This window comes from Camarhynchus parvulus, chromosome 1A (assembly GCF_901933205.1).
Source record: "Camarhynchus parvulus chromosome 1A, STF_HiC, whole genome shotgun sequence".
NCBI classification, from domain to species: domain Eukaryota; kingdom Metazoa; phylum Chordata; class Aves; order Passeriformes; family Thraupidae; genus Camarhynchus; species Camarhynchus parvulus.
Genome location: NC_044586.1, coordinates 6750229 through 6767411, shown reverse-complemented (window position 1 = coordinate 6767411; position 17183 = coordinate 6750229). Strand labels below are relative to the sequence as shown.

At 38.5% G+C, this 17183-nt stretch overlaps 1 protein-coding gene across 2 annotated transcripts in view; it reads right to left on the bottom strand.

Annotated features, from left to right (window-relative positions):
• Positions 1 to 17047, bottom strand: part of RIBC2 (RIB43A domain with coiled-coils 2) — a 28890-nt gene extending 11843 nt beyond the window's left edge. The window contains exons 1-7 of one of the 2 annotated variants that reach the window (XM_030960684.1): positions 16727 to 17047; positions 13219 to 13300; positions 11427 to 11771; positions 10753 to 10871; positions 9595 to 9822; positions 8082 to 8248; positions 6778 to 6892 (exon numbers count right to left, since the gene is read on the bottom strand). In XM_030960684.1, coding sequence (XP_030816544.1) covers positions 6811 to 6892; positions 8082 to 8248; positions 9595 to 9822; positions 10753 to 10871; positions 11427 to 11771; positions 13219 to 13300; positions 16727 to 16843 — 1140 coding nt within the window. In that variant the 5' untranslated portion in view covers positions 16844 to 17047 and the 3' untranslated portion in view covers positions 6778 to 6810. Of the gene's footprint in view, positions 1 to 6375; positions 6893 to 8081; positions 8249 to 9594; positions 9823 to 10752; positions 10872 to 11426; positions 11772 to 13218; positions 13301 to 16726 lie in introns of those variants that run through there. The other variant, XM_030960683.1, reaches the window with a different exon arrangement.
• Between the last annotated feature and the right edge of the window lie 136 nt (positions 17048 to 17183).

The following is a 17183-nucleotide window of genomic DNA, read 5'->3' as shown; positions in this document are numbered from 1 at the left end:
CTGCAGGTCTGAACAAAGCACAGCTTGTGGACAGGTGACACAGAAGGGAGACTGAGAATTTTACTGCAAAATGGCATCATCAAGAAGAAGTTAAATACCATGACATCATTTATTAATTAATTTCTATAAATGCATCATAACATCAGAATACAGTAAGTCTCATGTACTAGAGATCTACTGTACAAAGTGATTTTCTTTAGTAGAGATGCTGCTACTACTCAGGTACTTTCTCTTGACATTTACCTTCATGAGAACATCAACAATCCAATCCTACATCAGCTAGTTAAAAACTACAAAATTTTCCAGTAAACTGTATGAATTAATACATACAGCAGAACTGAATAAACATTTAAATTCATAGTAAGTCAGGTCTGTAGGCCCTGGGACAATGATTGTTATACAGGTATTTTTAAGAGTTCATCTTATTAACAAATAATATTAAAATAAAGAGAAGTAATTTGCTGCGCTGGTCAAACTTATACTAATTTTTTGTTCATTTACTTTTTCTAGTAAGTTGCTCTTTTGTACTGCAATATGATAATAAAACAGTTTTCTAGCACTTAGGAAAGCCCTGAATGAGGAGGCTGAGGCCTTTCTTTTTCCCCAAGCCTTTGGTATGTTGAGCTATAATTGGTAACTTCAGGGCACGTGGGTTTTATCTGACAGAAAAGAAAAATGTACTCTCTTTAGCACAAGTCACATTTCCAGAAGAGAAAAATATGTACTGTTTCCTTAAAATCTTTTCAGCCTTACTTATGTCTAACAGAAGGCTTTTTTCTGTTCCATGCTGATGCATTTCCTCATAAACTGAATTATGTCACAGTTCTATGGCTTATTTATATACAGGTCAAATTGAAAACTGATGCTGTATTCCAGATTTAATACAGCAAGGGCTTTCATCTTCAGTGAGGATGCAAAATCATTTTCTTCTTCAATGCATGCAATTAACAATTTGAATTTTACAAGGAAGGGAGGAAAGAAAATCCCAAGCCAGGAGAACATCATAGTGGGAGCCTCCCTTTTTCTGTAATATTCCCTTTTTGTGCTTCACTTTTTTCAACATGGAATGTAACTGGAAATACATACCCATCTGGTGGCCTGAGATTCTTCCATCTCTATGCAACCTATATCTTGATTATAATCACGTAGGAAGAAACTCAAACTTTTATGTTCCATGTTTCAAAAAAGGTATCCAGACTAAGAGGATTAAGTCTCCCAAGTGTCCTTCTGCATTAAGGAAGCCTGTGCAGAATGTGCAATTTCTTGTCAAACAACTAGATAAATAACTAAACAGAAATGTGCAAGGAAAAGATTCTAACAGGTATGTGGCAAATCATGACCTCCTTGCAGAATACTAATGCATCAACACACATTGTAAACTACAGGATGAGAAGGGCAGACTTACTTCAGAGTGGAAGAGGCTTTATTGAAATTGTCATCTTCCGTTTTCCTGAGCTCAGTACATGCTGCTTCCCATGTTCTGGCAGAGTGGTCTCATAGCTGTACACACCTGAACTTTCAAATCATGGCTGCAGCTAAAAGTGTCCATAGTCCTGACCAGAACCTCAGTGACCTCTGCTTTATTTTGTTCATAAATTACCTGTAAAGAGGCTCAAAAGTGCAAAAATTGGAAGCATGAAAAATTACTTGCATAATTTACTCAAGATTTTTATACAGCCATGGTTTGGTGTTTCTGACTTTTCATTCACATTTTACCTAATTATTTTTCTACTTTTTTTGCTTTTCCATTCTGTTTCTTGATTAGATATCTCAAAACACAGATGATTCAATTAACCAGCATGAAATCTATTTTCCCTTGGCTAAGACAAAACTTGCCAGTAACCTTTGTATCAGTGAAATTCTATCCCATCACCTTAAAGAAAAACTATAGCTCTATTTCCTATGAGATGCTAATAATAGCTTACCAAACTAAAAATCAACAGGGAGAGATAAGGGATGAAATTTTGGTTGCACTCAGGGGTTGTGTTTATACAGGTTGTGTACCTTTTTATCATACAAAGGTACACATCCCACCAGAGCTCACTTCTTTATGCCATACATGACTCATGCTCTCACTTCTGGAAGAACTGTTACACATCCTACTAAGGTCTCAAAAATAGAAAAGCAAAGAGCCTGTAGACCATTCTTTAATGCAGTTCATCAAAGCAATAAGCTATTTCCCAGCTGGAGAACACCAGCTGGATAACACTTGGCTAGCCTCAGCAGAACATCTCATTCTTCAGTCCTTTAAGCTTACAGGGAAAAACATTTTCTTTGTAGAAATAAGCTTATGATCTCTGTTGGAATGAACTCTGGCCCTGGCCATCCTTCCAAAAAACTACTATTTTATTTTTTTTTTTTAAGCCAGCAGGAGCTGAGCAGATGGTTTTAAAAACTGCATTTTAATTTCTGTCTATGTGCACACATCTATACTTACACATTACATGCTCACATATATTGTGGGAGGCTAAAAACATTGATCCACTGCAATTTCAGTTATCCTGAGTCTAGGCTTGGTACTTGGATCTCTGAGCTGGACTTAGATAACTACAGATAAAAGCAGACCTGCATCTCTCAAGAATTCACAACTCAAAATCATCATTGTTTCACACTGGTTGTTATTCCAGCAGAAGCATGAACCCAGGGAATGACCATTGATCCTTCTGCATGTGAAAAGACAAACAGGATTTTACAGTTAGAAGGTTTGCTTGAAATGGACTATTTTACCCATTTTGCTAATCAGCAAACCCCAATTATTACATGTCCTTTTAACTGAGTTGTCGCATATCCCATACTATGAAACTGTTGAGCAGTTGTACCATTTTTTCCTCTACCTTTTCACTAATTTCCCCAGTTATCCTGATTTGGCATTTTAACCAATTTTCAAGACATTGTGTTTAAACATCTCATCACTTAATTGCCAGTGACAGCATTAAACTAGCAACTAATATCTTAATATTACCAATTAAATATTTTGTTTTTTAAAATACTAACATCTTTATGTAGCTGGCTGTTTCTTTTTGTCAATTTTTCCTGAATATCTTCTATTTTTCAATCCTCCCTTCCTTCCTAGCACTTTCAAATAAGAAACCTAAATAAACTCTTAAATTTTATTGATGGATAAAGCTCACTGAAAATCTAATAAAGCTCAAAGGTAAATAATTTTCATTTTTATATGCTGTATCAAACACTCACAATATTTACAGTATTCTGTTTTTTAGTGTATTTCAACCGCCACTGCAATAGCAAATATTCTTATTAGAAAGGCCATAGTACACACTGGAGCACTGTTTTGTTCAAGTTGGTATGACAGTGATGCATCTGGATCCTCAATATTTCCACTCTCTTGTATTATTACAAAATGTCATAGTTAGATTAGACTTTGTTTTATTAAACTTATCCCCATTTTCTAAGGAGCTCAGTGTGAATATTTTTTGCTGTGTGAACAGCAATTGTGCAATTTCTACTATGACATCTAGAGGCTGCTGCTTATTTTCTGTGGTTTCTTGTATGGGCAAGATTTTTGTGGTTTCTTCTGTGAAGAATCAGGACTGCTAATGAGAAGCCACAGGAATTAGATTTCTCAGGGTGAGAGTTCAGTACAATTCTGCTAAGCAGCACTACATTTAGAGCATCAATAGCAAGAAACATTCCAAAGGGGAAATCAAACTGTGGCAAAGTTGGATGTAAAACTTAATAACATAGACCAAAAATAAAGTGTAAGGATCTCTAAAGTAAAGGAATAAAATTTATATTCCTTTCTGAATACCTCATAAGCAGGTGATCTTAAGAAGAATCCTGTAGGAGACAAAATTTCTTAAAGCAGCAGAAAAAAATAAGGTCATTACAAACAGTTGAAGAGATTTTTTTGTGTATTCACAAAAAATACACAAAAATACAGTGGTGGAGAGTAGGAATGATTCCAAACCAGAACAATGTATTGTGTGGAACTTACTGGTTGAGTTTCAAGCTGTTGTGTTGATTACAGACAGTCCAGGACAGCATAACACAATAGACAGTAACAGGCTGCACAGAATGAAAATTCCCTTTGAAACTTCCCCTTGGAAGGAAATTGCCAAGTCCCAGGAGCCCTGGGTAAAATGCTATTCAACATCCTAAAGAAGGAAGTTAATGTTGTGATCATATATTTTCCTGATCCTTTTAACCTACCTGTGCAGCAAAAGGATGATGGGGAGATAAAATGATGTTAGGTGAAGCTTGATAAAGGAAAACTCAAAAGTGACACATACCAAGAACCACCCTCCCCTTCCCCCCAATTTTAAGTATATATTTTGGGGGATCTGAACTAGTTGATACAACTAAACAAAAAAATATACTTGAGATATTTTGAGATACTACAGAGTTCTATGAAAATGCCTCTCAGTGGTAAACAATGGCCAAAACCCCCAGTGTTAGAATTCTATAGAAATACACATGTATTTGCATTATGGAAAATAAGAATTAACCAGAAAATATCATTATTACACAATCTTCTGACCCCCTCATCTCAAAAAGGTTCTATGGTCAATTTTTTTAAAGTACATAAGCCATTTTAAAAAGGACTGAGAAACCTGTGTGATAACTTCTACTGAGGAAAAACTGGAAAAACTTAGGATTCTTCAACCTACACAAAGGGAAAATTAAATGGTGATGTCACAGCAGTCTAAAACAACTTTAAAAATATGAGGAACAGCTATTTACCTTTTAAAAACATTTTCATAAAAGATTAACAAGAAGCAAGTGATGCTCAAAGATGTTAGGTTCAAAAAACAGACAGAAGGTGAGTCTGCAGAAATACATTTTGGCTGGTACATTTATTTACCCGGGTTCAAAAAGCAAGGGGTTTTTATCACAGCTAATGATTGCAATAACAAGCACCTATTATAGCTCTGGAAGTCCTTGAGACAATTTGCCAGAAAGGAGTATTCCTCCATCCTGGAGAAGATGATGGCTTAGCTGGATATTTAGTCTGACAAATTTCTTAGTCCCTCTTTAGAGAAAGGAATGGAAGAAGGGGAACCATACCCAGAATTTCAAACTCATTTGCTCACACCAATTACAATAATTTCCAAGACTTAACTATGCATTTTGCATTAAATCACTATCAATGAGAGACAGAAAAAAATTACAACTCATTTACATATATAATTAGCTAGTTCATGTGTCAATGAACAAAAAAAAGATCCCAATCCAATTTCTACAATCATATCAAAAAATGCTACTCCTCTTTAATCAGTGTTTTGAATCAGCCAGCAAGATTTTATCAGTGTGATCCCACAGGGCACTATTTCAGCTGAGCAAACAGACCTCTTTGAACAGTCCCCTTTCAAGAAATGCTGCCTTCAAGCACCTTTAAAATCCTCCTACTAATATCTAAAGAACCATGCATTCTTCATTATCTTCACACAGATAAGAATAACTCATTTGAGTTTACCTCAGCCCCCAGTTTTTCTTAAGCATCTTTCCTCCTTTGCTTGGTGGAGCATCTTCAACCCGTTTCACCACAAAGTTCATTACCAAACACTACCATTATTGCCGAGACAAAAAACAATCAGGGGACTCCAAGCCAGCATCATCAGGATGTTTTTACCTCAGATTTATGTCCCATATGCTGGCAAATTACAGTTTGAGATCTATCCTCATAAATGGGCTCTATCTTTATTTAAGGCTCGCAATATTAGAGGTATTGGATTTTTAGCTGAATCTCTTATCTGACTCATTTTTTCTCCTCCTATCTTTCAGCTTTTCTGACTCCTAGGGTTAGTCTTCCAACCCTTTTTGCAGTCCTTTCCATTTCAGCTCTTTCTCTTCTGGATTTAATTTCCTTGTTAGCTCCACCATCCATTTCCCTTATGCAGTTAGTTTCCAACAATGCTTCTCCATATTTTCCTCCCCTGTGTTGTGCTCACCCATTTTCAGATGCCAATGACTGGCTCTTTAATTGCTAAGTCAATACTGTCACCATAAAGACAGGAAGTACACAGGTTCCATGAACTGCCCTGCACAAGCTGAGATTTTTCTCCTTGACTTTGTTTGGTGCACACCTGCTTTTTCACCCCTCTTCTGTCACACCTGTGAGTTGTCCCCACCCTCCTTCAGCAGCACATTACCTGAAACCTCCTCCACTATTTCCAAAGCATCAGGGTGTATGTAGGAATACTTTCCCCCCTGCTTTTCCACACTAACTCTAACACACATTCTGTTTCAGTGCCATGCCTCAGTGCACTAATCACCTCCATGACTATTGGACTCTTTTCTCCTTATTCCCACTGTTCACAACATTTCTGACCAACTTGACCACTTCTTCCTTTTTTCTTGCCTTTCTGTCTGGCTGTTTTTTTTTACTTTAAGAAAATCCTAAACAAAAAACCCAAAATCAAACCACAAACAAACACAAACTTTTCTGCCTAGGTCATCTTCCTTCCCTCCCAGAGAAGTGCATCTCTTGTAGTCTATGGGGCAGCATTCCCCTCTGGCCAAGTTGCATAAAGCAGCACTGTAGTTAAAATTCAGATTTCTTTCCAGGAATTGATTCCTATAGGCATGAATAATGCAAATATTACAGCTAAGCCTGAGACACAAGAATAAAACAGCCTACTACTGAATCTACTAGTCCTATCAGAACAACAATAATGTTTAAAAATTATTACAATGTTTTCCTTTTCTTAGAACAGATCTATCTTTTAGTTTGAATGCAGTGTTTCAACAGGGCAGGGAACAGATAAAAACAATAAAACATGGGATTGCTCAACTGAAAATTTTAATGTGTCTACATACTTCTGTATAATTCTGGTTGATTTATCCAGATCATCACCGGGTGGTTGTGTTAAACTGTGCATAAAACTCCTCTGTTGGAATATTTGAATACTCTTCCTCTTTAAGATAAATGTTCCTAGAAATAAATAAAATTTTTAAAAGCCATTAGTAATTTTTTTTGCTATTATTCAGAAGTAGCCTGAGAAATCTAAAGAAGATATAATGCATTAACACACATAAATGTTCATAAATTATTAGAAATGGAATTTAATGTAACTAGAACTTGTTCTGCAAAATATATACCACATCTCAATATAGCAAACTTGGGTTTTTTCTTCCTGAAATACCCCTCCAGAAATCTCAAGAGTAAAAAAGCCTGAATTAACACAATTCCAAACTTTTGTTTTCATAATAAGAAAGCATCACGTATTGGAAATTCATTCGCAAAAGGTATATATGAACCTGAGACTGGCTCAGTTGGTCAGAGCATGGTGCTAATAATGCAAAGGTCAAGGGTTCATTCCCCATATGGGCCATTCATTTAAGAGCTGGACTTGATGATCATTCTAGGTCCCTTCCAACTCTGACTATTCTGTGCTTTTGTATTCATGCCCGAAAAACAAAAAAAACAAAAAAAAAAAAAAAAACAAACCAAAAAAAACCACACAAAAACAAACAAAAACCCCACCAAAAACCAAAAAAAAACACCTGAAAAAATAGAACACCAAATCATTATGTTTGTTTTTCTTTTCCTGCATGTATTATCTTTCTCCTATCCCATAAGAGCAGACATAAGAACTGCCCTTCAAGACACATCCAGTGGGTTAGTTAAAGAATCATTCCGTTCTGTCATACATATTTGAAATGCTGTTTATGTTGCTAGCTTAACCCTGAGCTATCAGAAACTGGCAGCTCTACCAGCAGTTCATCTTTTTTGTTTCAGAAAACTAAGATAAATTAAAGAAACGTGTAATAGTTTTTCACCTCATAATATAATTTCCCGCATAGCTAATTATATTTATTCACTATTTTGCCATCTATATAAACAGTCTGTTGTCAGAGGAATGCTTTTAAGAATTCCAGATCCTAATTCATTCGTGTCAATCACTAACACTCAAAACCTACTCTCTGAAGATTGGTTAAACAATACTGGAAAACACACTTCAGGTGAATCATTGATTTTTTAAAAAGCATGAACCTGTAACAACTGTATCAAAAAAGTTACAAACGGAACAAAGTCAAAAGAGCTCTTTGAAAGCCAAGCCATTTGGTGAATAATGATGAAGAGCTTTTTTTTATTTGAACAATGCTGGTTTGGTACTTACTTTGCTTTTTGCTCCTGAGAGAGCCCTGCATTCACAGCATCCAAATCTCGGCGCTGCACCTGATCCTGCCGCTGCTGGTGCCGCTCCCAAAGCAGCTGGCTCCTCGCAGCCTGCAGACGCTGCCTGTCCCATTCCGCATCTCTTCGGCGTTCCTGCTCTCTTGCTCTCTACAGCAGTGAGAAAAAGGCTTCATTTTCTCTTTCCAAGATGGAACTGTGTATATAAAGTGTCATGGGTAAGTTCATCCAAACTAACTTGCTTGCCTTTATTGAACACTAGGGGTAGCATTTGAATGGGGAGAAGGCAGCAAGGATTTCTAAACCAGGCAGAAGCAAGATACAGCCAATGAAACAGCTGTTCTTTTCTCTCTGTAAAAACCCAGAGCAGCAACACATTTTTTTTTAATTATTGTTAGCAAGAGTTGAAACTTCTTGAAGCAAAAGGTGCATAGACATCAGTATGGCTTATAATATGGCTAACTCAGTAAAATAGGGGAGCCATGAACACCACATGAACAGAAACTTTTTTCCTCTGCCTCACTTCTTGTCTAACACTCCACTGAACAGAATCAAAAATCAGGCCTGCAAAAAACTTACTTTTCTTGGTTGTACTCATTTTCAGCCAGCCCAATGACTTGAATGGGTTCATTTCAGAGTAATAGGAGAGGCAGGAAAATAACAATTCTACCTTCAGCTTTAATAACAGTACAAGGTAAGATATAGTAAAGCCTACAGTATTGTAAGGACTAAAAGATAAAATCAAACACTATTCCTTAGCTACCATAAATGCAGCCTCTGCACAAGGGAGACAAGTCACTTCCTACTCCACAACATCTAGGCCTGGACACTCTTGACTTTATAGGAGCCTACACATCTTCATTTTGACTGCCTGCTTCTGTACACCTCTAGAGCAGCAACTATTACCATTGAAATTCTATTTTACAGCATGGCTCACAGTTGTGTGGAATGGTAGAAATGAAACTCCATCACATTCTTACATTCATGAACTTTTAGGCCTCTGAAATACGCATGAGCAAGGTCACTGGACCTGCTCTATTTGTCTTTCTTGGGCACCCTTGAGCATGAGAATACTGCTTTGGCGTGCCCTGCTTTCACCTTCAGCTCCTGGATTTTCTTCCCCTATGGAGCAGCCCACTCCTTGCAGGCAGCTTGGGCACTCCCAGGTCACCATGAAGTCTGGGTCTCAGGCTGGGCAGGACTTTGCGGCTCAGCTGGACCATCATGGATCATGCCCTAAGATCCCTTTGGCTCTGGACTCCCCCAGTCCAACTCCAGGGCTCCAGCCTACCCCATGACATCTCCCAGGTGCTCCAGAGGTACATGTTCAGTTAGACTGATTAAAGTTTGGGTAAAATGCAGATCAATGGAAAACACAGTCTCATATTGGCATGTCCAGGGCAAACTATGGTATTTTTAGTCTACAAACACTGTCTAAACTATTATTAGAACCAAGAAAACAAAGAATGCATGAAAATGTATGTGAGATTAAATACCTGTTTCTCCAGAACTTGCTCCTTTTGGAATTCACGAATTGCCATCAGCTGCTCCTGGTTCATTCCCTTCCATCGATCCACCAGCACATTACGTTTACCCCCAGGACCGATTGCTTGGTCTGGGTTTTCAGAAAGGAAATCTCCTCGAAGGAGGCAGGTTATTTCATACATGTCATCTTTTATTTTTTGAGCCTTTTCCAATTCATTTTTGTGATCTAGTTCAGCAACCTAAATTCAATGGAAAGAGAGAAGTGATTTTTTTTCCAAGAAAAATATGAACTAAGGGATGAAAAAATGTTAACACATTTTGATTTTCAATTAACTTGGGCTGTCTATAAACAAAATAATTTGACAAATGCCTCCAAAAGGCTCAAGCAACATTAAAGACTTGCATGCTTATACAGCTAAACCAAAAGATACCATACTTAATGTAAGCAATTCTAATTTGGTTTATTTTGATGTGATAAATACGTTTAAAGCTAAGTCACAACAAGCACAGTTTAACCAAGCTAACAGGATCCATGTAGCCCTTTGAGTTGTGTGTAGAAGCTGAAAAGAAGAAAACCCTTTGCAGTAAGATGAAGAACTAGAGCATGACAAGTAATGGTACTAAGACAGGTTCCAAAGGAAGGTCAGTAAACAACCAAGAGACATTGTACACAAATACCCACGAAGCAGCCGAAGAGCCAAAACCAGTGGTTGTGGGGAATTAATGTAAACAATAAGGACAAAAAGCAACTGTTAGCAATGTTTCCACACAAGTGCAAAGGAAAGCAGACAGACACAATAAGAGTATGGGAGGTCTGATATAAACCCAGAAAGAAGCATGGGAGGCTTTTGCCATACCTCAGTTTACCAGCTCAAAGCCTCTGAATGACTGGGGAGCTGTTTCTGCCCACCAGTCAGCAAGCTCAGAACCAGGAGGGACAATTTTGGCAGAGGATAACTAGACAGAAGACATCTAAATCCTTGGATCGATTGTTCACTTTGCAAAGTGCATAAAATTTATCTTGTTCCAAGCTGAAACAGCCTCGGAAGTCAGGTGATAAGGAACTCCCATTGAAAACATCACTACTCATTCAGATTTTGTGCATCTTACTTTCCTTCTCTGTCTCCACATTTTCTAAAAAATAACAAACCAACTAAGTATTAATTTACCTGGATTTTATTGAAATTTTTAGTAGCTGTACAAACAGCGCGCCTGCTTTCCTCTTCCTTTCTTTGTTCTTCCATAATCCTTCGGTCAAGTTCAATCCTAAACTTGTCATAAAGATCATCTAAATTAGATTCAAATAAAACATAGTCAATATTCATGGACATGATGTGCCACATGAGTTAACCAGGGGAAGAGGCAGGGGGGAACTATAGATACAGTAGGCTTGGTAACTATTTCCAAATCCTCCCATCAAAGCTGTCCATCTTGGGATTTCAGATGATTAATGAATCCGTTTAATATGTAACCTATCTTGTCTAAACACTTAGTGTTAAAATGAAAGAAGTATGTTAAGTACTGCAGAAAATAATGTTTCATGATAAGCTGGGAAAGAAAAATCAGTATTATTTTTTCTGCTCTAGGACAGTAGGGATTGGACAGTTTGGCCTGATGAAGTAAGCATACCAACTGGAGGCATAAACCAGAAATGAAACCTGGGTGACATTACAATCACATGTTATGAAACAGAAACTTCCTAAGAGAAACAGTGAATACATTAAAGCTTATAAAGTAAGAATTGGTCCTGTATTTCTAAGTTAAATATGCAATACCATATTTTCATCAGATACACCACAGCTTCAGAAAAAGAAGATTAAAACTACATTATCTTTTTTGTTACCTGCCAATTTTTGGTCAGCTAATGCATTTTTTAAATCCTTCTGTTGCTGAAGAGACCACTCCCTTATTTGCTCCTTTTGAAACCTCATCCTCTGATCATGGTTTAAGTCTTCACCCATAAATTTCTGCATGCCAGAGATAGTACACCGAGGATCATCATCTGAAACTCGAGCTGGTCTGTCTTTCTTTAGGGCTTGTGGATCATTCAGGTCAAATTCACGTCTTGTTTCCGGCTTCTGAAAATTCTTATGAAATTCAGTTAGAGCCTTATTGATGTCTTTGATTTCATTTTTCTGGCGTTCTTCTAGCAGACACATGAGCTTGTCATTTTTCTTCATGTGATGAGCTACACAAAAATGAACACAATGAAACCACAACATTTAGAGGTGCATGAGGCATTGGAGTGCACACATAAGGTGAAAATAAAATTTTTAAGATGAACACACAGAATATAAGTTTTCAAACTGTTATGCCTTAGGAGAGTATTTGATCCATAAGTACCAGCCCAGCACTCTAATGTTAGTAATATTTACTTATTAAATATTTTCAGCTTTTTAAGTATAAATTATTTTATTTATTTACAATTAATACAATGAAATATGTGCATGTGAAACAAATACAATAATAAGTACCAGAACTATGAGGTTTCATCTGGTGAAAAACCTGCTACATAAGACACGTACAGTAAACCAGTTGTTCCCATTTACTCTTAGTTTACAGCTACAGCTGAAATACATTGTTGCTTGCCAGGAAGCAAGCCAAAATTGGGCTGCAACTGAAAGGAATACAGGTAGCTCTTCCATAGTTCCAATTATTTTTCTAATCATAGCACTAAAATCATTGTCTGGCATTAAGTTTTGAACAGCTTAAGAGTTCCTGCCCATTTAATTGGAAGTAAATAAATTCCAGCACTTTTAAGAAAAAACATACAACAAAATTCCCACCCAACTAGCCGTATTAATTATTTAAAATAATTTGCTAGAAAAGATAATTTCCTCTTTAGCCAGACTCCACATTGCTGCTGGTAGTTTCCCAGGAGTCAGACACTGACAGGTGTATTTTCCAGCCAGGAAAATCACAAGCAGCTGCAGTAGAAGCACAGCATAGAAGTGGCAGCTCCATTTTAGCTCCTCTTGAGGCACAAAGAGAGCTCAGGCTGTGGGACCCTTTCATCTGATAGCCCAGAAAGCACCCCAGGCATGGAAGACCACAAAGAGTTTGAGGTCAGGGCACAGCACGAAATATTTGTGTGGCTGCAAGTTCTGATTCAGCAATGGCTCCTCTTATCACCTTACTGCACATGACTCATGCTTCCAGCAATAACAACCTAGAGAAGATTCCACAGAATCCATATATTCTATGGAAGAATGGCTAGACAAAAGATGAGCTCACCCTACAAAAAGCAACTAAACCAGATTAGCCACTACTATACTGAAAAGGTATACTTACCACTTACAGTGGTAAGTAATTATTTTATTCTTTTTTAATCCTTTTACATATTCAGGTTTTTAAATGATGCTATTCCTCAATACCTTTTAAAAGAAAACACTGAAAATTCTGGCCTCTCAGGCAATGTATCCCAGTTTAATCATGTCAATAGAAATCTTAAGATAACAAGAAGAACACATACTGTGCCAATGTAGATGTATGAACATAAATAGATATAAATTGGATGACTGAATTTAGAGAATATATGATAAAAGAAAGATAAAAGACAGCAAGATAAAAGAAAGCAAGAAACTGGTTAAAACATTTAACTATTCACAGAAATATCACAGTATCTAGGAGTATACCGAATCTCTCATGTTCTGCTTTTTCAGCTGCTTCTTGAATTTTCCTCTCCTTGACCTGTGCATCCAATGCATCTTTATCAATCTATTAGAAAAAAAAAAAAGCAGCTCATTAGGAGAACAATTAAAACATTGTCAAGCTGCATTGACTCACAGTTGTACAAGATAGATATAACCCCACTAGCAACAGAATTTATACACATTTCTAATGTAGGTAAAACAAAATCCAGAAACAGAAATATTCTTGTTTGTTTGCATTGTTTTAATAATGATAGATATGTTCTTGCACCTGATCAGATGAAAACACCACATTTACATGATACATAGAGCTATAAATATTTTCAGCTGCATTACATGGAATATGTTTCCCCCATTACAGCTGGCAATTTTATTTTATTGTTCTGCTTTCATTTATGAAGCAGGTAAGTATTTTAACAGTAAACATGACAGGAAGTTGTAATAGTTCATATTTGAAAAAAATACAAAGGGTTCACTATAAAAAAAGGAATAGAGATGTTTCCTGTCTTATCAGAGAGATCCCCATGGTTGCCAAAATGCACTAAAGGATACAGGATCTGTGATGAGCTGCCAGATATGGAACAGACCATCCACATCCATGGCAAGTGGGACCTGAGCAAAGGATAATATAGGCCATATCATCAAATGGGAGCAGACACCTCCATTTTGGGCAAAAGAATGTGGCCCCACATTTGTTAGCAGATTGTGGCAAATTAATAGGCAGAAACATGGATTTTACTTCTTTTGCTTTTTTTTACTGACAAGTCACTTAATGTCCTTAAACTTTTGTCAAAAATTCAATGACAAATCTTCAAGAATCTGGTAAACAATTTTAATAATCTTTGTCTAAAACCTATTCAGATGAAAACAGAAACGGATCACGGCTGAAAATACACATGGTTATTGCTGTAAAGGACAACTGACAACAGCCATCAGCAAAGAGATAAGTTTGTAAGCAAGGCTGAAACCATCAAGAATTCTATCCTCCAAAAACAATGGTGTTGTGGACACTAAATACCAACTCTTTCAGAGGTCTCATTGGGAAAGCCAAGCTGACAATATAACTACAGGAAATACTGCTAAGAGAAATTCAATACAAGTTCTTAGTATGGCAATAATAGAGGTAGGTCAGTGTATCGACTTGTGTTACACTGTTGGCTCTGACCTCTTCCAAACACTTTCACTCGACAGAAAAACATCCCTAAAACTGACATTCCCAGTCACATAACACTACAGGTTTCACTTTTAAGCATTTAAATAAGAAATCTATGAACAGTTTGAGGCAGCGAATTTGTAAACTAGTTCTATTTAGGTGTAAAGTTTACATGTAAATTGAAAGTAATTTTTCATTTGGATTACTCATCTGAACTCTTTAGAAAAATCAGTGATCTACTGAGGATAGATTCTTCAATCTGTAAGTGAAGAAGGCATTATCTTATGCTTACATTACTCAGATGACAAAACAGATACAGAAGTCAAATTAATAATAAACCTAGTAATAATCAAGGAAAAAATATAAAATCTAGGTTCCCATTCTGCTTTCCAGTATATTACCTCCATGTTTTTAAAATATGCAAACCCTGCTTTAGGATTTCTGGTTTCTAAGTCAAATATTGTCTTGCTTTTTAAATTTTCTCAATGACTGCCACTCAGGTAAACTGGTCAGAGAACTGAAGCAAAGAATCTTAAAACCACACAGAAATACTGATATAGAATAGCTCTGTATGGATTTCCTGGCTCTTTATGGTTCAGACCTGGCCTAACTCCAAACCGTAAGAACCAGATTCTGTCAGCATCACTGTTCAGGTACACTGAATGATGTTAAATCAAAATAAGCTGTTAATCAAAATTCTCCAGACAAACTCTCCTTTATTTTAGATGTTTGTCTAATGTAAACAGATCTACCAAAACCTGTCTGAGTCAGTTCTAGAAAACAAGTCAATTCTACAAAAGTATTTGGGTAAAACCTTTGGATGGTGTACTCCAGTACAGCTCAATAAAACACACTAGGATATGTAAGTTGTCAGCTATTTCATTAACTGAGAATTTATGGTTTGCTGTTCATTCTTAAGGCTCTAGAAAAGCCACTTTATAGAGAAAGTATGTGTTTCTGATTAAGAAATTTCAAGTATCTTAACCCATATCACAACTGCTAAAAAATGTTATTAGCTCCTTCCACTGAAGCATATTGTTGGGTACTTAATTACATTGTTGGTGTGTGTGGGGATGCTGTACCAGGTGGACACACCTGTCATGTTCAGTAAGTGAGAACTGCTAATTGCTCTGCAGATACCATGACTCTTGCATAAGAGTGAAAAGAATAAATTCAAGGCCCGGTCAGAGATAAGGTGAAGATGTTTTTCCACTGACTTGAGACATGTTTCTGTACCTAAAAGAAGAGGATCCAACTGACATCTGTTGCAATTTTGCCAGTTCAATGAAATCACCTCACAGCACTCTTCCCTCCATGCATGCTCACAACATCTTAATGTGGGCCTTTGGACGTATCACAGGGAGATTTAAAATACTATTGCATCCAAAGTCAAATAGATATAGAGCACATTATTTCCTGACATTCGGGATGCAAACTGCAGAGGTAAACTCTGGAGAAAATCCACTAGCCTGAAGCATTCACATTTACACATCCACACCAAGAAAAATCAGACACAACAATTAATTACATTTATATAAACAAGGATGGATCTGTCCTATTCATCTGATACAAAATGTGGACTAATTGCAGGACACTTACTGCAGGAAATCTCCCACAGCATCAATTCTAGCAAGGTCCAGGCAGAAAAGGGCAGTATCACAGAGTAGAGAGGTAAAAAATACCTCTTTTTTTACTTGTTTCAGCCACATTACATGAACTGACTGGAAGCTCTTGGCTTCCATTAAAGTACTACTACACAGAGATACAACACAGGGCTTGATCCCTCTGTGCTGTTAGGAGGCAATGACACTTTGCCCTTGAATCCAGAGCAGTGAGGCACAGGTACACACGAGAAGCAATGGCCATAAAGTAAAACACGGGAAGTTTTGCCTCAACAGGAGGTAGTACCTCTTTCCATCGACGGTGGCAGAGCACTGAACAGCTGCCCAGGGAGCTCAAGGAGTCCTTCCCCCTGAAGATATTCCAAATCCACCTGGGCACGTTCCTATGTCACCCGCTCTGGGTGACCCTGACATGGCAGGGGGGTTGGAGTGGATGATCTTCAGAGGTCCCTTCCAACCCTAAATATTCTATGATTTCTTTCACCAGTAACTTTAAAAGCGACTCTGAAAGTTGCATCTGGGCCCTCCCTTCCAGCTTGCTCCCCCTCACACACACACCTGAGGAGGGATCACTGGGGTGCCGCTCCTGGCCCGCTCAGACCGGCTCAGCCGCCCCTTCCCTCCCTGCACTCCCTCCCCGCCTTACGCCGTTCTCTTCAGAACCCCTGGGAACACCGGGGGGACACGGCGCCCTCCCTCCCGTCCTGCCCGCCCTCACCCCTATGGTGCGGATCCGTGCGTTGAAGATGCGGCCCCGCCGCAGCAGCTCCCGCCGCCGCCGGCGCTCCAGGGCGGCGGCCTCCTCCAGCTCCCGCTGCGGCCCCAGCCCGCTCATGGCGCCGGAGGGAACAGCGGCACGGCGGGGCTGGACTGAGAGCGGTGGCCGGGAGCAGCGGTGGCGGCCAGCCGGGACACAAGGCGGCCTGTGGCGATGGGAACGGGAGCGGCACCGGCCAGGCGGGACACAAGGCGGCCCGTCGCGATGGCACCGGCCAGGCGTGACACAAGGCGGTCGCGATGGGAACGGGAGGGCGAGTCCCGAGCGGCACCGCGGGGCGGAGCCGCAGCACGAGGCGCGCAGGCTGTGAGGGCGGAGCGGGCTCGCCCGTGCCTTTGAGGCGATAAAATCGTTGAAGAGGGTTGTGGGGTGGGGGTCGTTTATTGTCGGTGAATTG